We start from the raw sequence: 26,608 nt of genomic DNA, 5'->3' as shown, positions 1-26,608 counted from the left end.
GTCTGTGTGAACTTTGCACATTCTCCCCGTGTCTGTGTGGGTTTCCTCTGGGTGCTCTGGTTTCCTCCCACAGTCCAAAGATGTGCAGATCAGGTGAATTGGCCATGATAAGTTGCCCATAGTGTTAGGTGCATAAGTCAGAGGGAAATGGGGCTGGGTGGGTTACTCTTCGGAGGGTTGGTGTGGGCTTGTTGGGCCGAAGGGCCTGTTTCCACACTGTGGGAGTCTAGTCTTCTGGTAACAAGAACTGAAGTGAAACATTACCATAAATGGTGTTGCTGCTGGCTTTTCCAACTGCCTACCTCCACCATGGTTTGATTGGATCCATGAAGATCAGGCCTAAGAAGTTACATTGCAGAGGTTGCTGAAAGAACAAAAGGGAATATCTGAATAGAACATCAGTGTAAGTCTGATGAAAGAGAAAAGGGATTGGTCAGAATATGATGTTTAAAGCATGAGAAAGAACCTGAGGAATATGGAGAGAGAGAGAGAGAGAAAAAGATCTGGCATGTTGATTGTGGCTGCTGGGCAGGGATAGTGGTAAACACAGGTGAAGAGCCTCTAATAAGGTGCATAGAGTTGCTGCTCACGAACTACATTTCAGATAAAATCAAGTTGTCGATATCGTCATTGTACAATAAGGCTGTGGATTGCAAAACCATTGATTGTAAATTGACAGAATTCTGCAGGGAAATGTTCAGAGAAGTAGTGTTTGTTGATCAAAATGCGTTGATGTATTGGAAAGGATTTGCTGAATAACATGAGAACTCAGAGACTTAGCTATGCATTATAAAGAAGGGATTTAAGTGGCTAAAGTTGTTTTGATTACAGGAAACAAATTGAATGCAAGCAAACAATTTCTTGAAAAGCACCATGAAATGGATGATGCAAATGCAAGGAGATATTTAATTTAGACTGTGAGCACAGATCCAAAGATGCAGATTTAAAATTAACAAACCTTAACAAAAGTTGAAATGGGAAGTTTTTTTATTTCCCACAGAGCTATGAATAGTTATCAGTTCACAGAATAGATTTTCAGATAACTCAGTTAATTCTGTTTGAGTGAACATCTTAAAAGGGGGACTGTATGAACATTTAATTAGCAAAAGGTTTGAAGGCTGTCAGGATAAGTATGAATTGTGTGGATTGAATGCAGTGTAATTATGATTAGACAGCATCCTGGATTAATCTTTCACTTGTTTTTAGGGAAGACGTGAGTGCCCACGGACAGAATCTGGATGCTGGTTGATATGATGGAATAAACTGTAGCTCTTATCAAAAAGGAGTTTGCTTCACAAGTGCATTACTTTTTCTTCTCCTTTCTCTCTTGTGCTGTAAAGAAAGGTGAACAAAAACCTTCAGTCTTTACTTGCATCTTGGGCACCTTTGGAGACAGGTAGTGATGGAAATTGGGGCTGGTGTACTTGAAACTTTCTGCATTTGTAGGGATGAGCTCACATTTGCCTACCCCTTTTTCAGCTGTAACTCCTTCTTGGAAGTCAAAGGTTCAAGATCAACTTCAGAGAATGGGACACAAAGTCCAAGAATTTGAACAAGCAAAACGATCATCTGATATCAAGAAATGGCTATAGGTCCTGATAATATTCTGGCTATAATACTGAAGATTGTACTCCAGAACTAACTGTGATTCTAGCCAAGTAGCCCCAGTACAACTACAACGTTTGCATCTACCCAGCACTGTGGAATGTTGCCCAATTGTGCCCTTTCCACAAAATACGGGACAAATTCAACACAGCCAATTATTAATCTACTCTCAATTCTCAACAGTCTGAGGGAAGGGGTTGTCAACAGAGCTATCAAATGACACTAAGGAAGCTTATCCAAACTGGAGTCAATGGGAATCAAGGAAAATCTCTCCACTGGGTACAGTGATACCTAGTAAAAAGGGAGATGGTTGTAGTCATCATAGGTTAATTATCTCAGCCTCAGGACATTTCTTCATGATAGAGTCTAGAGGCCCAACTATCTTCAGCTGCTTCGTCTTCACCTTTTCTCCATCATAAGTTCAGAAAAAGGGATGTTCACAGATGATTGCACAATATTCAGCTCATATGTCACTCCTCATCTATGGAAGCAGTTCATGTTCAAATGCTGCAAGGCTTTGACAAAATTAGAGCTTAAGTTGATGTGGCAAATAACATTTATGCCACACAAGTGGTGGACATTGACCATCGTCAACAAGATAGCATTCAACCATCTCCCCTTAAAAAGCAATGTTAATGACGTCACTGGATCCTGCAGTATCACAATCCTAGTGGTCACCATTGACTGGACCAGCCATAGATATATTGTGGCTACTAAAGCAAATCAGAGGCAGATATTCCTGTGGCAAGTAGTTCACCTCCTGATTCCCCAGATCCCATCCAGTATTTACAAGGCAAAGACCAGAAGAGTGATGGAATACTCCCGACCGCACCCCCCTCCCCCCCCCCCCAACCCCTTGCCTCAATGGATTGCAGCAGCAACAACATTACCAATATACAAAAGCAACAGTGTGCCATCATCCCAGTGATGCCAGGAAGTTGTTTGCTCTCATGGAAGGGACTAGAATTATGGGAAACTGTTTAAGAATAAGATATCTCCCTTCTATAATTGCAGTGAGCAGATTCTTTTTTTTCTCCAGTTGAGTTAGGTTGTTGAATTCTCTTCCCAATGAAGCAGTAGAGGCTGAATCATCAAATTCATCCAAAGCTGAAGTTATTAGATTTTTCATTGATAAAGGAGATATGTGAGCCAGACAGGAAAGTGGAAATGAGACCATAATCAGATCAGCCATGATCTTATTGAATTATAGAGCAGCCTTGAAGATTCGAATGGATTATTCTTGCTCCAAATTCTGGGTTTCGATGTTCCTATCTACAGCAACTGACTCCTTTGATCTGTGACCTGAACAACCTAGAATGGCATATTGAGCAGATGGGAGCACCATACCAACAAGCTGCCCACAAGCCACACACCATTCTGAACTGGAACCATATCACCACAATTAGGTCAACCTAAATTTTATTGAATGGCTCAGCAAGTCCAAGGGGTAAATGGCCTAGTCCTCCTCCAAATTAGTAGTTTTCATGTAGATATTTTCCACTTTCTGATTCTCATTCAGTCAGTATCATGGAACTCTCTCTCCAACAATACTTTATCTTAATTTATAACACATGAACTGCAATGGTTGGAGAAATGACTCACCAGCTCTTTCTCAAAAACAATGACTGATGGACAAAGGCCCAGTAAAGGGTGCTATAGACAATGATAATCATCAGGGCTCGTGTCTTTAGAGGGCCTGGGCTTGGGCAGCACTGGCCCTCTATTATGGAGCATCTAATCAGAGCAAAGCCAACTCTATGCACCTTATTAGAGGTTCTTCACCTGTGTATACCACAATCCCTGCCCCGCAGCCACAATCAACATGAGAGACATAATGTGTAAGGAACTGCTACTCCAATCACAGGCTGTTTCTCATCCCCATTTGTAATAGATAGGTTAATCACTAAGCTTGTTGATGGCAAAAAGTTGCTTTCTGATTGAAGTTGGATCCTGTTGTTTGAGAAGATAAGTAGCTGTGCCTGGGATTGTTGTTAACTGGTATGGGTCCAAGTCTGAGTCCAGTTGGTGTTGGTGTTCTGAGCCAGGTTTGGGCCCCTGGGTTGGTATGTGTGCACTGAGCTGAGTCCAGACCAAAGCATGGGGGCATTGACCCAAGTCCAATACTGAGAGAAAGTTGGGATGCATTGGACTGAATCCAGGCCTTGAGGTTTGGGAGTGGGTTAAGACAATTCAAGGACATAGGCTGGCTGTTTTGATCTGAGTCCAGATATAAGCAAGTCAATGGGCACTGATCAAGTGCAACCCTGCAGACAGTGTTAGGGAGACATGCATTGAGCCATTGCTGGAGGGGAGGGAAGGGGAGTGGGGTTTGCCTAGAGAAGGGTGAGGTTATAGGTGGGGAAAGAGAGGAAGCTGCAAGGTGGGAGCAGTGAAGTGAGATGGCTGAGATGGAGAAGCATGCAAAGCAGGGAAAGGGAAGGGCAAGGTTAAAGAGTCATGGGGACTGCAAGGGCAAAAGGGAAAGGAGGAGACTGTAAAGGAACGAGAATAATCAGAAACTCAACTAAGGAACAGTCAACTAACTGTGAGCCAGGAAAATGTAATATCATCGAGGTAATGATGCTATTAAAGGTGAATATGAAATCTCTACTTAAGGCTGCATGATTTTCAGGAACTACTATAAGGCAAAGCTATAGTAGATGCTGTTATAATGAACATTGTCTCAATTGTTAATTTAAATCTGAGATTGAGATTTGAGATGCAGTGGTAGAGTACTAGCTGCCTGATTAATATGCTTCAGCCTTATGCATATGCAGTGGAAATGTAGTGTCAGGGAAGGTGGCTTAAGGGGATAGCAATCTTCTGCAGACGGTTCTCTTAATTATTTATAAAATAAATTTTGGCTCAAACGTATTGTGTTTATGTGGCTTTAAGTTTAATGAAGGGTTAATAATTGAGGATATTGATGAATTGTTCTAACTCTGCTTCTGTGTGAATCCAAACACATCATTGGTTAACTCAAATCCGAAAGGTATTGTTGTTGTATCACCTCATAAATTAGTGCTGCACTATTCTATAGGACCAAAACACTTTGAGAAAGTGCTTAACAGAAGGTGTCCAAGGTTAAATGTGGGAGTGGGCATAAGGGGCTCATAGACAGGAGAAGCACCAGGACCCACAATTTATCATGCCAGTTGGCAGTGCCCACTGTTTATAAATGAACAAAAACATGTGTGTGTAAAATAGTACATAAGAGCAATCAGAGTTTGGAGTTAAACACCTCTGAGCTGGGTCATCTTACGATTAATGTCATTGTTCATGAATCTTAATGAATTGCCACCAAATCAGTGTTATTACTGCCTGGGAGAACAACAAGGACCCAGAATACCAGCTTTCTATAAAGAGAGTGGATGGCTTAAATAGCGTAATGCTTTTTCATTAAATGAGTAGTTTAAAAACGTTGAAAAAAATGTGCCCAGTATAAGTGTAGATTTTCCAGTCCTGTGTCCAAACTGTGCCAACATTGATCTTGGATCAGGAAATCAGACAATCACCTCTTTGTCCTACTTCTGTCAGTTTCCTGTGGAATATGATCTATCAATGTGCTCCATTTTGGGTGAAGGTCATTCTTGAGAAAAATCATCATGCAAGAAATTTGGTAAGAATTCAAAACATATACAAGTAATAATAAATATTTGTTTTATCACAAATCCCTGCCCTCCGGCCTAGTAACATGTTTTGTAAACACAAATAAAGTAAATATTGCTGAAAAGGAACATTAACCTTCAGGAGCTTGTTATTGTAAAAGTGGATTGGACTGTTTCCTGTTATAATTTACTTTATTGGATTTGTAACTTCTATTATTTTTGGAGTGTTTTGACGCACTTATTTTCAACTCTCTGTTTTTCAGTTAGTTTCTGTCTGCTTTTACCATGACTATATTAATAGAAACTGCAATTTTATTCACTATATTCAAAAGATAACAAGTCTTCTGTGAATCCTCACTTTCTGCTAGCTTTGGAGGAGAAGGAGTATATTAGGAGAAATTGAAAATTGGGCTACTTATACCAGAAGCACACTACTTACACAAGTTTTTAGTCACACAATTCTATCATCTCTAAAACTTAAAATCTCTCTTTTCAACCAGTCCATTTTCTTTAAAGTTCATTTTATCCAAAAATTTGTGATCAGATTATAATCATTGAGTCCATTGCCAGCTCCCCCTCACTCAGTCCCCATAGCCCTGCAAGTTTATTTCCAGCTTGTGGGCAGTGAGTTACAGGTAAGTACCAGTCACTGTGTAAAAAAGTTTTTCCTTACACTCCCCACACCTTCTCTGCCTGGAATTTCTTGCCAAAATTCTTATATCTATGTTCTATAATCCATGTAATCAACTAATGGCAAGAGATTTCCTTGTGCACCTTCCGTAAGGTTGTCTTAATCTTGTACAACACTTTTAACACTCCTGTTCTGAGGAAGGGTCACTGGACCCAAAACATTAACTGTGATTTCTCTCCACAGATGCTGCCAGACCAGCTGAGCATTTCCAGCGATTTCTGTTTTTGTTTCTGATATCCAACATCTACTGTTATTTCATTTTTTTCTTTTAATTCTGTTTTACTCTGAGGAGAAAAGCCCAACCTTTCTAACCTAACCTTCGAGCTAAAACCCTCTCCTCCCAGCAAATATTCTGCTCTGTCTTGTCCGCACCTTCTCAAGGACTATCACCTCTTTCCTGGTTGGGGATTGAACATTCTGGTTGAGGCCCAGCCAGATCTTTATCGCAACAAGGAAGAAATGCTGTACTTATCTTTCAACATTAGCAAGGGGTTTCTCTGTCCCAGTTGACCTTTTATGACTATGCCATGAAGTCTGTGCTGCCTCTCATTAATCCTTCTGCCAGATTGCATCACCTGACCCTTTTATGTATTTAAATTTCAAAATCTGCCAGCTTTCTGTCCATTGCTATATCATCTGTATGTCGTGGTGCAGGTTTTTAGTATCATTCCCATTGATCCCCACTCCTTTTTATCTTTGCCAAATGTTTTGACATTACTACATATTCCTAGTGCCAAAATCAGTGGTCTTTGAACTGACTTTTAGGAAACACTGCTGTTTACCATCCTTCGATGTGGGGAAAAAAAACCTGCATAAGAATCATTTTTTTTTGGCCTTAAACCATTTTTAAAAAATTCAATTACATCCAAGCTTTCCTGTCCCATAGTCAACATTTTGTTAGCTAACCTTTTATATGGTACCTATTTCAAATCCATTTTCACAACATGCATTGTAAGCCCTTCATTAGCACTCTCTGTTACTTCATCAGAAAATTCAATTAGATTAGTCAAGCAGGATATGTCTTTTACAAATCCATTCAATAATAAGCTCAAATCTCTCCATATGCTGTTTTTCTTTGTCCTGGTCAATACTGTATGCAGTACCTGTCAGACTTTGAATAAATGTACAAACAAATAGTACACCTTAAAGCATCTGGTGAATAACCTTAAGTAACAGTATCATTTACCATGCCAAGGTGTCAAACTGTTGCATGTTTATTCTTAGTTAACACCAAGTCGTCTATAACTTTAACATTAGATCATCTATTTTACAGCAGCAACAAAAACAACTCAAGCTAAATAGTACCATAAACTGCCTTTTAAAGAGCGTTCAAGGCACAAACTTAGAAGGGAAATGAATGAATACTGAGCCAAAGCAGACCTAGAAAGGTTCAGTAACAGTGTGATCAAAGTGTGGGTTTTAAAAAATATCTTTAAAAAAAGGGAAGAGAAAACAAAGAGGAGTTTAGGTAAGGAAAGCTAGGCTGTGGGGGCACTGGAGATCAATATATGACCCCCCTCCCCCTTCCCATTGGTGTCCTTTCAGATTAGACTTTGATTGAACAGAAGGGAGAGGGTTTGTGGCATGAATTGGAGAGGTACAGCTCTGCGTCATTAGCATGGAAGCTGACCCCATGAGGTCAGGAAGAGGCAGCATTTTAATGATGAAGAATGAAATAATGGAAGAGAAGCATTGGACGATGATAGCATGATTGACCACAGCATCAAATGTAAAAAGGTGAAGGAGCGAGATGATCAGACGAACCATGCAAAACAAAACACAGCAGTATTAGACGTTTTAGACTGAACCACTTTTTCAATTTTTCTGTGCGTTTTTATTTTACACTTTTGATCATCTTTAGAAATTAATGTTTTATAAAATGCTGCTGACTGTAAATTGAACTAACAATCCTGATTTCTGTATTTTACTCTTCTGCTATTGGATATAAAAGACATCAGTAACTATGACCGCGATAATCCAAAAATAAGTCAGTTGTTTTAAAGCGATGGTATATGAGCAGCAAATCTTGTTTCAAGTGCTATGAGGAATAAAGGACATTCTAATATTTGAGAAAATTAATCTTCATTTTTCTTTCTTTTCTGATCCCAATGTTTTCCAGAATCAACATCTTGAATTGTGGAAAATTTAAAGACAATGAATTGTGATACTTTGACATTATGCAAAGTAATACAGTGCTCAATGAGGTTAACGGCTTCAGTTGTATTAAATTGAATCATTAGAATCTAATATGCAGTTATGAAGAAAGCAATAGAATTGGCAAAGCAGAAGAGATACTACAATGTTTATACAACGTAAACATTTCAAATCAGATGGGTCTGCCCCCAAAACTACTTTTTAAAGTGCAAGCAAGTGAAAGAATACTTGCACTTAGTTACTGCTGAGGTACATCTGTGTATGGTAGGGATACTCTTATTTAGTATAATCTCAAGTGTGATTTAAATGAATCATGGGAGACTGTGCTGTTGCTATTGATTTTACATCTTTCAGACATGAAATATTATTTCCATCAACAATGAAATGATCAATTATGCCCGGAAGATAAATGCTGTTACATGGCATACACTCGAATTTAAAAGTCTGCCAGCTGTTATGCTTTCTGGGTATTAGAGTTGAGCAAGTGCAATTTGTGGCAATGTCATGTGTAAAGATTTCAATATGATGTGATTTATACAGTGGTTTATACAGTCACTGGTACAATGAGCATTTTTTGCTTTTATCAGGTGTGTGTGCAATATAGACTGCAGCAGATTCAACTACAATCCAGTGTGTGCATCTAATGGAAAATCATATGATAGTCCTTGCCTTGTCAAAGAAGCATCCTGCCAGAGACAGGAATGGATTGAAGTAAAACGGCTTGGTAAATGCCAAGGTAAATGAATACATGTTCTGAAATGATGAATTGAGATGACATTCCCAGTGATTTGCTAAGATACAGATGTCTGCTTTGGGTGACAATCATTCTACAAAATATTTAATCAATTTATCCACATGCAGAGTTTTAGAAATAATAAATTAAAAGTCATAGTTGATGCATCATTTAGCTCACAAGTAATGTAATTATTGGCACTTCACTCAGTCTTTTTCATTTCCATTCGCATCATGTACCACCTCAAAGGGTTTTTAACTCCATATGATGTGCATTTCTGCCTTTTCAAAGCTATTGTACATTTCAAAATTACTATGTTTTCCATTAATAATTATGCTTTTTAAAATGAAAATATGCCACCCCATTAATAGAACTTGTCAGTTTGTTTGTTCTCTTGCAAATCACTTGTTAGTGCATTAAGCCTGTCTCCAAGCATTAAAGGATGGCACTAAAGGAAAATTAGCAGGTGCATAGCAGGAGGCTAAGCAATAGGACTGTGGCAAGGTTCACTCTAGGGATGACCTTATAAAGGGCAAATGGATGAGGCCATATTTACTAGAGATTCAATTAAAACGTATAAAGCCTATTCTATGCGCATCAATCTCTCTTCACAAAAAACGAAATTGAAAAGCTGTTTTGAGATTGTCACTAGTCTATATGAAGAAAATCATTCCAAAAACATATAATTTTAGTTGTCAATTTTGACGTGTTCTTAAAAAAAAAGCAACAGCAATTTGGTATGCAGTTGTAAATGACAAATACTACTTATGCTGACCTTGTTTCAGTGCAAAAATATTTTCTATCCAAATTACAACCAACGTAGTTGGATTTTAAAAACATACTTGTAAATGCAGGTGCTGCATTATCACCAGAAATGAAGGGCAGAGAGTGTGTATGATTTTCAAGCTAGAAGCACACTGTCATACAGGGTGAAGGTAAACATGAACATCTCTATCCGTGCTGAAGCATGCATGAAACTCTTTTCATGTGCAAGTATACTTGAGGTCTAATAGATTTGTTGGCACTGAAGTAGATTTCACCAATGTGGGCTGAACTTTGAGAACCTATGTCCATCTGATCATCCAGAATGAAATAATGTTTATTGACTTGACTGTGGAGCAGTATAGTCCTTCGTGTCTCCTCTGTTAAGCACAGTCCTAATCACAGTTTCTCTCAATGATTCCTTGCTCCATCCCTAATACCAGGCTCTTATCCCAATCCTCTGATTGCAACCAGCCTCCTCTGCAAGCACCCTGATCGTCCATAGTTGCACTGATCCCCAATTGCCTACACCCTAGCTACTACCAATGTCTAGGCTCCACAATCCCCAGCCTTCAACTCACTTGGCGCCTTGGGGTTTCTAAGATTCTACCATGTGACCCAAGCATCCAACCTCAGAAATTCCAGACCCTTGACCCTAACCAGGAGTTATCTTACATCGTTTCCCCTTTCAGACCCCTACAATCTTGAGCCACTAGCAGCAGCCTAATTTTTCTATACCCAATTGACTTCATGTGACACCAGCATTGTCACATTTAAGCCTGGGACCAAACATCTAAAGGACCATGCTGCATAATCCAAAAAAATTGGCCATATTTGTCTGCAACAAATATTCATTGCTACTTAGAATTGTCTTAGTGATGTAGACATTGGAGTGAAAGGTCCATGGGAGTTCTCAATGTTACAGAAGATTGGCATATACCACAGAAAATCATCATAATTTATTTTGGTTTCCTGGAGTCTCTGCCAATTTTCCATTGAAGTTACAGGTCAATGCTACTACAAAATTCTACATCATTTTATGTGGAATCATAGGATAGTTTCAGAGCAGATAAGGCTATTCAGCCCATTGTGGTCATACCAGCTCTCTGCAAGAGCATTTCAGCTAGTTCCACTCTCCTGCTCTTCCCCACAACCACAATATTTTCTCAACTTAATTATCCAATTCTCTATGAAAATTGTGATTGAATTTGCTTTTACTATGCACTCAGGCATTACATTTCACATCATAATCACTTGTGATATTGAACAAACATTTCCTTATGCAACCAATACTTCCTTTACTAATCACTTCCAATCATGTTTCTTGAACTTAGCACCAATGGGATTAGTTTCTCCCTATTTCCTCCATCCTGACCTTTCATGATTTTGAAAAACTCTGTTAATTCTTTTCATAACTTACACTTATCCAAGGAATAATTGTCTCGCTATCTGTATAACTAAAGGCCCTCAGAGCTGAAATTTTGTACATCCCTTTGCCCCTCTCTAATCTGAACTGCAGTGCCAAGAATTATATGAAATACTCTGAGATTTTATGTGTTTGAAAGAAGTTCACAATAATGTTGTTATTTTTGTAGTCTACCTGCTCAACCTGCTCTGTCAGTTTTAACTATTTGTGTGAATGTGCCTCCAGGTGACAGTGCTCCTAGACCACTTTTAGAATTGTACCATTTATTTCACATTGCCTTTCCTCATTCTTCCTCCAAAATGTGTCACTTTACACATCACTGCATTGAAATTCATTTGCCTCATGTTCATCCTTTCATTAGCCTGTCTACTACTACTTAAAATATACCACTGTCCTTCTCACAGTACAAAATTCAAATCTAAAGCCTCTTTATTAATACTCAAGGATCTGTATATAGAGTCATAGAGATGTACAGCATGGAAACAGACCCTTTGTTCCAACTCTTCCATGCCAACCAGATATCCTAACCTAATCTACTCCCATTTGCCAGCACTTGGCCCATATCTCTCCAAACCCTTCCTATTCATATACTGATCCAGATGCCTTTTAACTGTTGTAACTGTACCAGCCTCCACCACTTCCTACATGCACCACCCTCTGGATGAAAATGTTGCCCGTTAGGTCCCTTTTAAATTTTTTTTCACACCCTAAACATATGCCTTCTACTTCTGGACTCCCCCACCCCAGGGAAAAGACTTTGTCTATTTATCCTATTCATGCCCATCATCATTTTATAAACCTGTATAAGGTCCCCCCTCAGCCTCTGACGCTCCAGGGAAAACAGCACTAGCCTAATCCTCCAACCCTGGCAGCATCCTTGTAAACCTTTTCTGACCTTTTCAAATTTCACAACATCCTTCCAATAGGACGGAGACAAGAAATACACACAATATTCCAAAAGTGGCCTAACGAATATCCTCTACAGCCGCAACATGACCTCCCAACTCCTATACTCAGTGCTCTGTTCAGGGAAGGAAAGAATACCAAATGCCTTCTTCATTATCCTATCTACCTTTGACTCTAGTTTCAAGGAACTATGAAACTGCACTCTTAGGGTCTTAGCGAGTTTTGAGAAGATTTATAGCTCAAATTGAGGTTCTACATGTAAGTTTGCTTGCTGAGCTGGAAAGTTCATTTTCAGACATTGCATCACCATACTAGGTAACATCATCAGTGAAGCTCCAGTGAAGCACTGGTGTTATGACTTGCTTTCTATTGATGTGTTTAGGTGTCCTTGGGTTGATGATATCATTTCCTGTGGTGATGTCATTTCTTTTATTTTAATCAGAGGGTGGTAAATGAGGTCCAAGTCGATGTTTTTTTGATAGAGTTCCAGTTGGAATGCCATGCTTCCAGGAATTCTCATGCATGACTCTGTTGGCTTGTCCTAGGATGGATGTATTGTCCTGGTCAAAGCGGTGTCCTTCCTCATCTGTCTGTAAGAATACTAATGATAGTGGGTCATGTCTTTTTCTGGCTAGTTGATGTTCATGTATCCTAGTGACCAGTTTTATGTCTGTTTGTCCAATGTAGTGTTTGTTACAGTTCTTGCAAGGTATTTTGTAAGTGACATTCATTTTGCTTGTTGTCGGTATCAGATCTTTTAAGTCCATTAGCTGCACTTTTAGTGTGTTGGTGGGTTTGTGGGCTACCATGATGCCAAGGGGTCAGAGTAGTCTGGCAGTCATTTCCGAGATGTCTTTGATGTAGTGGAGAGTGGCTAGGATTTCTGCACAAGTTAGGTCTGCTTGTTTGGATTTGTTGCTGAGAATTCTGCAGACTGTGTTCATTGTTTACCCATCCTTTTCCTCTGCTCTGTGTAGTTCCTCTGTACTGCAGTGTGTGGTGGCTCATTGGAATAATGTTCTGACGCAGCTTCCTTTGTGGGTGTTGGGGTGATTGCTTCTATAGTTCAATATTTGGTCTGTATGTGTTGTTTTCCTGTAGACGCTGGTTTGAAGCTCTCCATTGGCTGTTTGTTCTACTGTGACATCTAGGAATGGCAGTTTGTTGTTGTTTTCCTCTTCTTTTGTGAATTTTATGCTGGTAAGGATATTATGGTGATAAAACGTCTGAAAATTAACTTTCCAACTCAGTGAGCAAACATACATCCAGACTCCAAGATCTCTTTGTTCAGCAACACTCCCCAGGATCTTACTATTAAGTGTGTAAGTCCTGCCCTGATTTGCTTTTCCAAAATGCAGCACCTCGCGTTTATCTAAATTATAAACTCCATCTGCCACTCCTCAGCCGGTTGGCCCATCAGACCAAGATCCTGTTGTACTCTGAGGTAACCTTCTTCGCTGTCCACTACACCCCCAATTTTGATATCATCTGCAAACTTACTAACGATTAGATTAGATTAGATTACATTACAGTGTGGAAACAGGCCCTTCGGCCCAACATGTCCACACCGACCCGCCGAAGCGCAACCCACCCATACCCATACCCCGACATTTACCCCTAACCTAACACTACGGGCAATTTAGCATGGTCAATTCACCTAACCTGCACATCTTTGTGACTGTGGGAGGAAACCAGAGCACCCGGAGGAAACCCACGCAGACACGGGGAGAACGTGCAAACTCCACACAGAGAGTCGCCTGAGGTGGGAATTGAACCCGGGTCTCTGGCGCTGTGAGGCAGCAGTGCTAACCACTGTGCCACCGTGCTGCCCACCCACCGTGCCGCCCATGTTCTATGTTCACATCCAAATCATTTATATAAATGACAAAAAGCAGTGGACCCAGCACCGATCTTTGGTGGTACACCACTGGTAACAGGCCTCCAGTCTGAAAAGCAATCCTCCACCACAACTCTGTCTATCTTTTAACAATTCCTAAATCTAAAAAAATGTATCTATCTCCAGTTTTCTTTGTTCCTGCATCCCCTTTAGAGTAGCATGCTCTGTTTATTCCCTGTCCTAAATTTTCCTGTTAAAAATGTAATTTATTTACAATTCTCTGCATTAAATTCATCTTTCATATGTCCATTCATTCCCCTACCAAATATCCACTTAAAAGCTATCACTGTGCTTACAATTTGGAGATACCGATGTTGGACTGGGGTGTACCAAGTTAAAAATCACACAACACCAGGTTATAGTCCAACAGGTTTATTTGGAAGCACACTAGTGGTTGTGATCACCTGATGAAGAAGCAGTGCTCCGAAAGCTAGTGCTTCCAAATAAACCTGTTGGACTATAACCTGGTGTTGTGTGATTTCTAACACTATCCTCACAGTTAACAATACTTAAAGGTTTTCTGCCATCTCATATTCTGAAATTGTCCCCTGCACACCCAAGTCTAGGTCACTAATATATATCAAATAAAAAACAGCTGCCCTTGTACAGGTGTATGGGAATCACTTTGAAAAAACGTCATCAGGATGCACTGTTTTCAGTGACTCTGACAAACTTTGATTCAAAATGCCATTCTCCCTTTTATTCTTTGGCTCTAACTTTCCTCGAATGCCTGTTGCTTAGCCCTTTATTAAATACCTTTTAGAAGTCCATGTGCTCTACATCAACCACTTTACTCTCATTAACACTCTTTATTAACTTGTTGAGAAATATAATCAAGTGTTAGTTAGACATATCTTGGCTTAAAAATACACGCTGGTTTTCATGTGTTCTGTATAATTTTGGCTAAATTAACATTTCTAAAAGATGATGGTACACAAGGTTAACTATAGAACTCAAAAAGAGCTAGAAGACCAGATGTAAACTGACTCATGAATATATGGTAGGTTTAATGGATCTGCCAGGAAAGTACACCAGGTCAGTGCACTCATGGATTTTTCTCTGGAATACTCCACATTAAACTAACACTGCCTCCACTCATAAGAACAGAAGTGAAAGAAGAAATAGCAAAAACATTATTACGTACATAAAAAAATCATTAAACAAGGGAAAAATGCCAGAAGGTTGGCAGACATCTAATGTGATTCCTGTATATAAATACAGAGATTGAATGAGTCTAGGGACCTACAGACCAATTACTTTAATGCTAGTGGCAGGAAAGATAATGAAATTCATACTCAAAAATCGAAAAGAAAGCACAGAGAAACTGAAATGTAGTAAAGAACAGTCAGCACAGATTCCAAAAGGAAGACTTTGCTTAATCAAGCATTGAATTATTTGAAGAAGTAACAAAAAGGATAGATAGAGCGGCACAGTGGCTATCATACCGGGGAACCAGATTCGATTTCCCCCCTCGGATGACTGTCTGTGTGAACTCCACACATTCTTCCTGTGTCTGTATGGGTTTCTGCTGGGTGCTCCAGTTTCCTCTCATAATCCAAAGATGTGCAGGTTAAGTGGATTGGCGATGGTGGATTGCCCTGTAGTATCCAGGGATGTGCAGGCTAAGTGGATTAGCCATGGGAAATGTGGGGTTATGTGGGGGCTGGCTTTTGGGTTGAATACTCTTCAGAGGATCGGTGCATACTCGATGGGCTGAAAGGCCTCTTTCTGCACTGTAAGGGTTCTATGATTCCATGAGAAGTGTAATAATGTAGATGTAATATATTTGACATTCTAAAATGCATTTGACAGGTATTACAGTATATAGCAAAGTCATTGAATAATGTATGGAGTCGGGGACCAATAGTTGAATAGATATTATGCTGTCTCCAAAATAGAAAACAGACACTGGTGACGTAAAGAAATTAATAAGATTGACAAAGGGTGGGAAGTGGTGTGCCAGAAGAATAAGTGTTAAGACTACTCCCACCTATAATTTACATATTGATTAGGAGTCAGAAATTGGATTACAGTTCAAATTTATTTCGATATGGAGGGGGAGGTGTGTAGTTAATACAGAGGAGGATGCAACAAATACATGAAGACATTAATAAAATAAGAATACAATTAAGTATATTTGCATATTAGCAAGTACACTCTGATCAGCGATCTGACTGAAGTCTTCAAGACATTAACAGAAAGAGACAGGGTAGACAAAAATAAACTGTTTCCACTGGTTCGGGATTCTAGAACTAGGGGACATTCTCTTAAAGTTAAGGTCAGAATGACGGCAGAGTTGTTAGGAAGCACTTCTGTACTAAAGGGCAGTCAAAGTTTGGAACCCTTTTCCACAAGTAGCAATGGATGATAGTTTAGTTGTTAATTTTAAATCAGAGATAGATAAATTTTTGTTAAGCAAAGGTATTAAAGGATATGGGCCAAAGGCAGATACGTGGAGTTAGGCCACAGATCAGCCATGATCTCATTGATTAGTAGAAAAGGGGCTGAATGGCCTACGCCTGTTTCTATCAGGAAGTTCATATTGGTGGGAAAGCAATGGGGATCATGTACTCTTTGGAAATTAAGTGTCTACATAGGGTTCTATGTGTGCAGTAGTACAAAGTGCTTGCTTAGATTAATAAGGCCATAAAAATAAACATGCACTTGCATTAATTTATAAGGAGATAGAATAAAGCAGAGAAGTCATTTTAAAATTGCATAGAAGTTTGGTTAGACCACACTTGGAGTACAGTAAACTATTCTGATTTTTAATTTACAAACAAGGAAATGTTTGTTGCAAGAATGATCGTTGACTGGGAAGATTAAACCCTTCAGGAACGATTCAAGTCTTTATTCACTAATAAAGGAAAAAAGGGTGATATAATAGAAGTCTTTAAGATTATGAAAAAGTTTGATAGGGTCATCATAGAGAAAGTATTTCTATTTGTGAAGGAAAAATACAACTTCAGGCATAAATGAGATAGTCAATAATAATCTAGTAGGAATTCAAAAGAATTGTTTTTACTCAGAACAGTGTAAGAACATGGGATGCACTTTCTGTCCTCTGCTTGTCAAACACATAACACCATCTCCTCAAGAGGGCAAAGAGACAAGTCCCAAATCTGTCCATGTGGAGTGTAGAATTAAATTTCATACTTTTGACAACAATCTGATCCACATTGGCTATGCAGCCAATTGCTTCACCAAAAGCAGTCAGAACTACTACTATGGCAATATGCACTGTTAAATGCTGTTATAGCCTGAAGCTATGGATAATAATGGCAGTGGCTGTACACTTTTTCATTATATGTAGTTGACCATCTGCCTTTGCTATATGCTGGAAGTTTTATGTTGAAAGATAACCACTTTGGCTGTGTTAAACCACACTTTTATTAGCTATGAAGTCCTGGAGAATGGCTCAGAGACAGGAATGCTAACCATTGCAACACAACACCACCTCTGCAACCAATGCCACAAAGAGTAATTGAAATGACTAGCATGGATCAATTTTATCAGGGGCTATTTAATCATTAAGGGAGAAAGGAATAGAATGATATATGGATTGGGTTAGATGAAGAATGATGGGAGTATAGATTGGACACATTGGTATAGATCAGTTGGGCTGAATAATCTCTTTTGGTTTTGTAGCTAATTCACATATTAATAATTTTGGTGGGAAGGGGTGATGTTGAGATACTCAGATGAATTCACAAGAGTTACCTCTCAATAAAAGACCTTAAGAGAAGTCATTGAGGATTGAATGTAATATTTGCTCAATCTTAGAACCTAAGATCATAAGATTTAGGAACAGAAGTAGGCCATTTAGCAAATTGAGTCTGTTCCACAATTCAATGAGACCACAGTTAATTGGTATATCAATCTGTCTGACCGAGTAAGAAGTAATAAGAAGATTCCTCCATGTTTATAAGTATATTTTAAAGTAAATCTCTAAATTCTTTTCATTTTATTTCTGTTTAATGTTCTATGAGCTTCTCAGACTACACAAATTCCTATTGCCATCAACATCCTGACACCATGGATGAATTAGGATACAATTTGATGAAACTTGTGATAACCCAAGTTGCACAAAGTATCTGGGGGTGGGGTGATGGCTAAGTTACATTTTGTTGGTCTGTATTTTGTTACCGTATACTTTAACACTTTAATACTTTCAGCTCTGAGAGAAGAGTTTGATGATTTTTACAACTATTATCCATCCTCACATATCAACAGATGCTTGAACTATAGGTGATAGTTCCTTAAGGTGATGCATTTCTCAGGAAGTTAATGGAGTGTCACACCAGCTGCATGAACCTAAATACTATTTTATTGCAATCCCCACAGCTGGTCCCACATTGATTTATGCTGGACTTTTAGAGTCCTAAAAAGAGAAATATTCACATGCATAATTCACCGATGCCAATATAGGCAAAACATAAAATCATCGGTGAATCAGCACAAAAGGAGACCATTCACTCTACTTTGCCAGTGTCAACTCTTTGAAATTAGTCTCCAATTAGTTTAATTCCCAGTTTTTTTTCCATGACCTTGGAAGTTATGGCTTAAAGTATATCCTTTGTATATCCTTTGGTATAACCTACTTTATATATCTTACTTTTTTTATATGTATATTTCTATATTTTATTCTCTTCAATATATTCCCAGTCATAACACGTTTTCCTTGCATAAACTCTCTTTTTGTCAATTATCTGCCACTGGAAGTAGTTTCTCATCATTTATTCTGTCAAAACCTTCATAATTTTAAATAGCCCTTAACCTTCTATGTTCTAACAATAAATTCAGTTTCTCCAGTCTCTACCTGTAACTGAAGATTTTCATAAAGAAGAAAGAAGGACTTGCATTTATATCAACATTCTTCATGGTCAAGCAATTCTGATCTCTCTGCTATGGGAATGATGTTGTGAAACTTGAAAGGGTTCAGAAAAGATTTACAAGGATGTTGCCAGGGTTGGAGGGTTTGAGCTATAGGGAGAGGCTGAATAGGCTGGGGCCGTTTTCCCTGGAGCATTGGAGGCTGAGGGGTGACCTTATAGAGGTTTATAAAATCATGAGGGGCATGGATAAGGTAAATAGACAAGGTCTTTTCCCTGGGGTGGGAGAGTCCAGAACTAGGGGGAATAGGGTTAAGGTGAGGGGGAAAGATATAAAATGGAACCTCAAGAACAACTCTTTCATGCAGAGGCTGGAGGATGTATGGAATGAGCTGCCAGAGGAAGTGGTCGAGATGATCTGATTACAACATCTATAGGAGTATATGAATAAGGAAAGGTTTGATGGGAATGGGCCAAATGCTGGCAAATGGAACTAGATTTATATAGGATGTCTAGTCGGCGTGTTGGACCAAAGGATCTGTTTCTGTGCTATATATCTCTGTGATTCTATTACTAGATGTCTCAAACCTCTTTATAGCCAGTGTTTTACTCTTAACGTGTAGAGGGTGTTGTAAAAGTAAATTTCCCCTGTACCACTTAAGACTTTGAGACATTGTCCTCAAGTGTTCCAGAAATGCAACAGAGTCAATAAATTCAGTAATTTTTTTAGATATTTGGCATGAAGTCCTTGTTTTAGTATTGTGATCCTCAAAGACGCCATATGCCTTTTTAGCGTCTTCTTAAGTTATGCTGCCACCTGGAACAATAACTTTGCATACACCCCTAGTTTCTCTGTTCCATTCAAAATAGTATGGTTGGGTTTACATGACGGATCTCCTCACTTTTCCTATCAAAATGAATCACTTTTAGCACTTTTCTGTGTTAAATGTCATCAGCCATGTGTTTGCCAATGTTACCAGCCTGTTTATGTCTGGTACCATTCTCCACCATGTTTTTGATTTTGTGTCCTCTGCAATTCTTAAGTTATGTCCAAATCCATCTCATGAATTTATATTAAACAGAGAAGTGTTCCCAACACTGACCACCTGGGGGACACATCCCTCCCATTTAAACAACAATTATTTACATTGCTCTGCTTTTCAGTCCTTTAATCAGTTATCTCTCCATGTTACCACTGCTTCCTTAATCTTGGGAATATCAATTGTCTGTTTCCACAACGTCCATCCTATAAATCATTTCATAAACAACTCAATCAAGTTAATCAAACATAATTTTCCTTTAACATAATGGTGTTCATTAATAACAATGAAATTTATTCCAGATTATTGTTTCTAAAAGTCGGTATCACTGACGTTAGGTTTATTAGTCTGGAATTGTTAATTTAACCCAGTTCCTTTGTTTTTGGATAGGCGTGTAACATTTACACTCTTCGGTAGACCCTGTCATTATTTGATAATAATTGTGGCCAAAGCCTCAGCAATTTCCATCCAGCTTTCTTTCAGCAATGTTGAATGTATCCCATTTGGACCTAGTGATTTTTCTATATTCATATATCCAATTTCTCTATAGCTTTGTCCATTACTATGACTTTGTAATAACTATTTAGTCAAGATGGAAACAAAGTACTCCTTTAGTCCCTCAACCCTAGGGCGTCTTCGATAAAGATGTTATACATTTTTGGTTCTTACTCCATCCTATTCTTCCACTGATGACCATTTTTCTAATTATATGTTTATAAAAGAATTTCAAGTTCTCTTCTATATAATCTCACACATATGCTGTATCACGTAATGCATTTGGCTGAAGAAAATACAGAAGAGGATCTGGCAGGAGCACATGGCGAAGTATTTCATGACCATTGCCACAGCATCTCCATTTTATGGTGATCTTGTTAAACACCGATCAAACCCCAGAACATATGTTGGTAAAATGGAAATAATAATGCAACACAACCTACTTAAATTGTACTGCAGTTAATTAAGAAAATGTACAATTGGCAAAGGCTAGTAATGGTTTATGGGTACCCTGGGAAGTTGTGTAATGAATTTTGTAGCTATTATTTGTGCTGTAATCTTACATTTAAAAAAAGACTCTAATTCCACTTACATCTGAAAGCCATGCATCTAATTTCTACTGGAACATCAATCAGAGGTCCTAGATGTTCAATCTGGACCAATAGTAGGGCTACATTATGTTTATTCAGAAATTAAGAAAGAAAGATAAAAACATGTCCAAACTGTTTGTCCCTTCAAGTAAGTGATAAGCCATCTTGTTAACAATGTCTTTATGCATCAACTTTTCTTTTAAGATGACACTGCTTCTTTGGGGAAAGACAATGGATTTCAACTGGGTACAGAAGTTAAAGGTAAGTGGTGGAAAATGTATACATGATTAAAAACTTCCTCTGCATGCTGTGATGAAATAATGTTTAGTTGACAACAAAGAATAGGGCAAGCATCTGGGAAGCCTGTCACAAAAACAGACCTGCACTGCCCTTAAACCAGGCTAAAGCGTTCTCACCAAATACATTGCAATGCATTTATAGTAAATTGATCAGAACTCTTCCTCGAATTAGAATTGGATTGTACTGGTTGTGGCCTTCACCCAGCTGGAGTGGTCAAGGCTAGATTCAGCCTGTGATAATGTCTTAAATGCAAGACCACTTTTGCCAATTTTGCGGTTTATTTTCTGTGCTGTTAATTTTTTTGTATTTTACTGGTATTTTAGAAAAAATATATTCCTCTACATTTTGTGGCATTGTTTGTCTCCTAATAATTAATGAACTTCAAATAACAGCAAAAATAGAAATTGATTAAGAAACTTTGCAGGTCTTGCAGTATTTGTGGAGAGAAAGCAAAATCAGCATTTCAGGTCCAGTAACCCTTCAGCAGAACTATGAATTAAAACATGTTACTCTGATGAATAGTCTTGGACCCAAAATGAAGACTTTGCTTTCTCTCTACATATTTTGCTGAATTTCTCCAGAAATTTCTGTTTTTGTTTCAGCATTTCCAACATCTGCAATTCTTGGTTTTACTTAAAATGGTGGCATTTTCTGTTAATTCAATATTAACCTTTTAATCTGTCAATTCCTCAGTGGAACATGAAACGCTGAAGAAATCTGACACATAAAAATAGAGCACATACAACTCAAACTTGGCATATCAAGAAGGAAGAAACATATTGAGTGTAGGGATTTGTTAAAATCTCAAACTAAAATTAAAGCGGGGATTTGTTTTGAAGCACCATAAGTAAAGTACATTGTTATTACAGTGGTATTTGGTGATAGACCACAATACCAGAGACGTAAGAAACAATAGAGTCAAACTATTCCCATTTGACATCGTGCTACCAATTGCAGTTATAGCCTTGGCACACCTATGTGGCAGTGAGCATGGGGAAAGGTTGCATTCCATTGAGGTCAGTCTCAGAACATTTGAAGATTGCAGTTGTCACACAGATATTAGTTTAAACATGCAGTCATGAAAGGTGGAATTTTCAACCCCTGTCAACTGGCTTTGAGGCAGAGGTTGATGCTGGTTAGCTGATAAATTGTGGCACTTGGCCTTCCCATTCCCTTTCTGTTTCAATTGTATGGGCCTGTGTTTGGACCTGTTGAGCTCAATTAATAGCGGGTAACCCAAGCAGCTTTTACTGGATGAGCTGGTATTACACATGAGAGGCAGGGTATGTCCTCCTTTCAAGGTTCATTATGAATAGTGAAGGCACCCAGTGCAAGGTCTCTTTCTCCCACCACCACCTCACTTTAACTCTCAATTCCTAACCTCTCAAATGTGGCCATGCCCTCCTCATCTACCTTTTTTGGAACCTGCCTGCTGGTGTGCCTCTCTGCAGCTGAGAGTTCTACAAACTCTCACATTTAGATAATGTGTTTCATGTTACCATTTCCATCAAAATGGACAATATTGCACTTTCCACTTTGCCCAATCACTCAACCTATCAGTATCCCCTTTTAGGCACTTTATGTCCGTTTCACAACTCACTTTACTATCTATTTTTGTGTCATCAGCAAGTTTAGTACAAAGCCTTTGGTCCCTTCATCTCAACTATTTTATATAAATTGTAAAGAGTTGAGGCCCCAACAGCAACTCCTGTGGCACACCATTTGGGACATCCTGCCAACCTGAAAAAGACACATTTATTTCTGTTATCTGCTTCCTGCTAGCTAGCCAGACTTCTATCCATGCCCAGATGCCTCCCCCATCACCATAAACTTTTATTCAATAACTTTTGACATGGCACCTTATCAAGTGTATTTTGGAAATCTAAGTACAACACAAACTGAAGTTACTATTTCAAAGAACTCCATTAGATTAATTAAACATGATTTCTCTTTGACAAAACCATGTTGGCTCTACCTGATTTCCTGGAAGGTCTCCAAGTATCCTGTTATAATCTCGTTAGAAATAGCATCTAACATTTTCCCTATGACAGATGTTAAGTTAACTAGCTTGAGACTTCCTGCTTTTTGCCTCCCTGCCTTTTTGAATACAAATGTTACATTGGCTATTTTCTAATCTAAGGACATCTTCCCAAATCTAATGACATTTTTAAGTACTTCACAAACAATGAATCATTTCAATGTTATTTTAAGTAATCCACCCACCATTTTCATGCATCAAAATTCCACTAATAGCAAAATTATTAATAGTCGTTATCCTGGTTTTGGCTTCTCAGAAATAAAATTGGTAACACAATAATATTTTTTTAATTGCTAAAAATGGACGGAAGTTACCTATTGATAACAATTATAACGTTTCTTATGCCTGTAAGAGTGCTACCAAAAGCCTAGACTGATTTGAAATGTCTGAACGTGAGGTTAATAAATGCCCCAGCTCCATCGGTCAAAGGATCAAAATAAGGGACAGTACGCACTTATCTGAAAACACTACAGAATTCTTTTGATTAAGGCCAAAGAGTTACAGTGAGAAGGAGGATATTCATGGATATTCACTCTAATCATCCAAATGTAACGTGATAAGTTTAAAGTAGCCAATTTGCACCATATGTGTAAAACAAATGAAATGAGAGCAAATAACCCCGATGCTTATTAATTTACTTTCCAGATGCCAGTGATCAAAGAGAAGATATTTACACTGGAAACTACCAGCCGTGTTCAGAAAATGTCTGCTTGCATGGCAAATGTGAATATATTTACGCTCGTCGAGAGACATCCTGTCTGTAAGTGTCTGATTCTTAAGGTTCTCACTTATGTTATTTTGAAGTTCCAATTATTCTTTATTCTTGGAAAGCTTCTACATAAAAAATGCATAGATCCAATCATTGATTATAAAAGTAAGGAAGTTGGAATAATCCTTTATAAACACTTGTTTGGTCACTATTGGAATATTTAATGAGCTGAATTTTTCAATTGCAATTGAGTAACTCAAGTTGGTAAATGTCCTGACTCCATAGACCTTCCTCAGTATGAAGTGCCCTCTTACACATTCTACAGAAGTAGGGGAATAGAGGTAGGACCACAGAATCAGATCAGTAGTGACCGAGTGCTGAGATAAACTGGTTGAAAGAAAACCTGAATGAGTTCTGTCGAAACTCTTGTGAAAGGATTATGTGTGAGTTTGTTTAGACAGGTTTCAGAGATGGGTTGACTTTACTTGATTGCCTCACTTTGAGGTGATAATATGATGTTTCTCTCTGTGATTTTGTCACTGTCAAGTGCTTAAAACTTCTGTTGAACTTATTTCTAAAAATTATGAATGGATGATCTTTACTAAGCTGTTTATCAGATTCCATTGTTATAATTTGATTCTTTGTTTCTGTACATCATGTGGACTGAGGTGGGTATCAAAGGGCCTTAGGTTAACATGAGTGCTATAACCGGCATAGGTGACATTGAGTTGACATGGAGGGGCCATGGAAACTGCCTTTCAGAAAGTTTCTGAATTCAAACAATGATCCTTGACTTTTCCAAAGGGCTGAAAATGTGTTGCTGGAACAGCGCAGCAGGTCAGGCAGCATCTAGGGAACAGGAGAATCGATGTTTCGGGCATTGTCACCCAAAGTTTATGGATATGTTGGACCATCCACAGAAAATTGAAAACAGCTTGTGGATGTTTACCTGGACAGTGGAGATAGCCAGGTTTGGATTATTAGGTGTGTGCCTGCTGTGCTTACCAGTAGTCTACACCAGAAGGAATTGGGGATGCCACAATGGGGGGTGCCATTCCAAGACTTAGGTCATTTTTAATGGCTCCAGATGCCCACTAATTACAAAATAATCTAGCTCATTGTCTCCAATTGGGGACATCACACTTAATGAAAGATGGGTTTTAAGATTCACGAAAATAGTTCAAAGGATGGAGTTTTCAGTTACTTGGTTAGACTGGAGAAACTGGAGTTATCCTCCTTGTGAAGAGAACATAGGACTTGCGAATGGGAGTAGGCCATTCAGCCCTTTGGCCATGCTGAACCATTCAAAATGATAATGTCTGGGATGTTTGTGACCAACCCTGCACTCCTGTAGGTCCCCCATGCCCACATTGCGCATTGTTCACAGTCATTAAAGATATATACAGAGTAGATTTAGAGACTGATCCTATTGGCAAATGGCTCAATAATCAGAGGACTAAGGTTTCGGTAATCAGCAAAAAAGAGGCCGCAAGAGGGAAAACTTTTTATAATACTTTGGTAGAATCTAGCCTGCTGTACGTGAAACAGGGCTGGAAGTAAATTTTAATTCTTGCTTTCAAAAGGGAATTAAGATGAATGTCTGAATGGGAAGGTTTGCAGAGCATAGGAATGTAGAAATGGGAATAAGCCATTCAGTTCCTAGTGCTTGTTCCACCATTTAATAAGATCATGGCTAATCTGTGGCATAACTCTATATACCTGCCTTGGGCCATATTGATTAATCCCTCTGCTTAATAAAATATTATCTATCTCATTTTAAAACTAAGAACTGATCTTGCATCAACTGCCATTTGTGGAAGCGATTTCCACACTTCTACCACCCTTTGTGTGTAGAAGTACTTTCTAACATTTCTCCTGAATGGTCTTGCCTGAAGTTTCAGACCAAGTAGGGAAATGGGAGTCATGCTAATGCCCGAAACGTCGATTCTCCTGTTCCCTAGATGCTGCCTGACCTGCTGCGCTTTTCCAGCAACACATTTCCATCTCTGATCTCCAGCATCTGCAGTCCTCACTTTCTCCTCAAATGGGAGTCATTACTTTGCAGAGAGTCACAATGGCCTCCTGTGCTGTAACCATTCAATGATTCCATAAATGTAAGAAATAATAACCTTAGCAATAAAGCATTTCCTCTATAGTCTTAGACACTCATGTTTTATGTCTAATTTGTAATATTCAGATTCAACCACAACTCCATCCCTCTACTTTAACCTGATTAAATTTACCAGTATCGTGTGATAATATGTGAAACAATAATTTACTCACAAAAGTAATCGGTAGCAGTGGAGTTCACAGTTAGCTGAATGTGATATCTTTTACACAATTAGCATTAAGTGGCTTTGAGCTGCGCAGACTGAATGCTAAAAGCAATCCTTGTTCAAATTGGTAAAGATCTTTTGCTCTGATAAATTAAGTCTATATGCACAGCATTTTAAATGTTTCCTTAGGGGAAGATATGCTCTTTTCCCATTTGTACAAACTCCTAAAAGAAATGCCTTATTATTTTGTGGGACGTAGGCATCTCTGGCAAGGCCAGCATTTGTAGCCCTTGAACTGATTGGTTTGCTAGGCCATTTCAGAAGGCTGCGATCTGGAATCTCAAGGTAAGAGTAGCAGACTTCAAGGATATTAGTGAACCAGATTTTTCTTTTTTGAAAAGCAATCAGTGATATTTGTCATGAAACTATCTTTCAATTCCAGACTTATTCGTTGAATTTAAATTCCACCAGCTGCCATGGTACAATTTGGTCCGCGAGTCTTATGATAATACTGCCACAATTCCAAGTCCTCACCATTGCATTTAT

At 38.6% G+C, this 26,608-nt stretch overlaps 1 protein-coding gene across 1 annotated transcript in view; it reads left to right on the top strand.

Moving 5' to 3' along the window:
- Window positions 1–26,608, top strand: part of LOC122549953 (tomoregulin-1-like) — a 226,681-nt gene that overhangs the window by 180,230 nt on the left and 19,843 nt on the right. Inside the window, exons 6-8 of the mRNA XM_043690236.1 lie at window positions 8,646–8,794; window positions 20,944–21,000; window positions 23,723–23,837. Of these exons, the coding sequence (XP_043546171.1) occupies window positions 8,646–8,794; window positions 20,944–21,000; window positions 23,723–23,837 (321 nt within the window). The remainder of the gene's footprint in view (window positions 1–8,645; window positions 8,795–20,943; window positions 21,001–23,722; window positions 23,838–26,608) is intronic.

Source organism: Chiloscyllium plagiosum, chromosome 5 (genome assembly GCF_004010195.1).
Source record: "Chiloscyllium plagiosum isolate BGI_BamShark_2017 chromosome 5, ASM401019v2, whole genome shotgun sequence".
Classification (NCBI taxonomy): domain Eukaryota; kingdom Metazoa; phylum Chordata; class Chondrichthyes; order Orectolobiformes; family Hemiscylliidae; genus Chiloscyllium; species Chiloscyllium plagiosum.
Note: the sequence above shows the minus strand (reverse complement) of the source record. Positions and strands in the feature narration are given on the sequence as shown.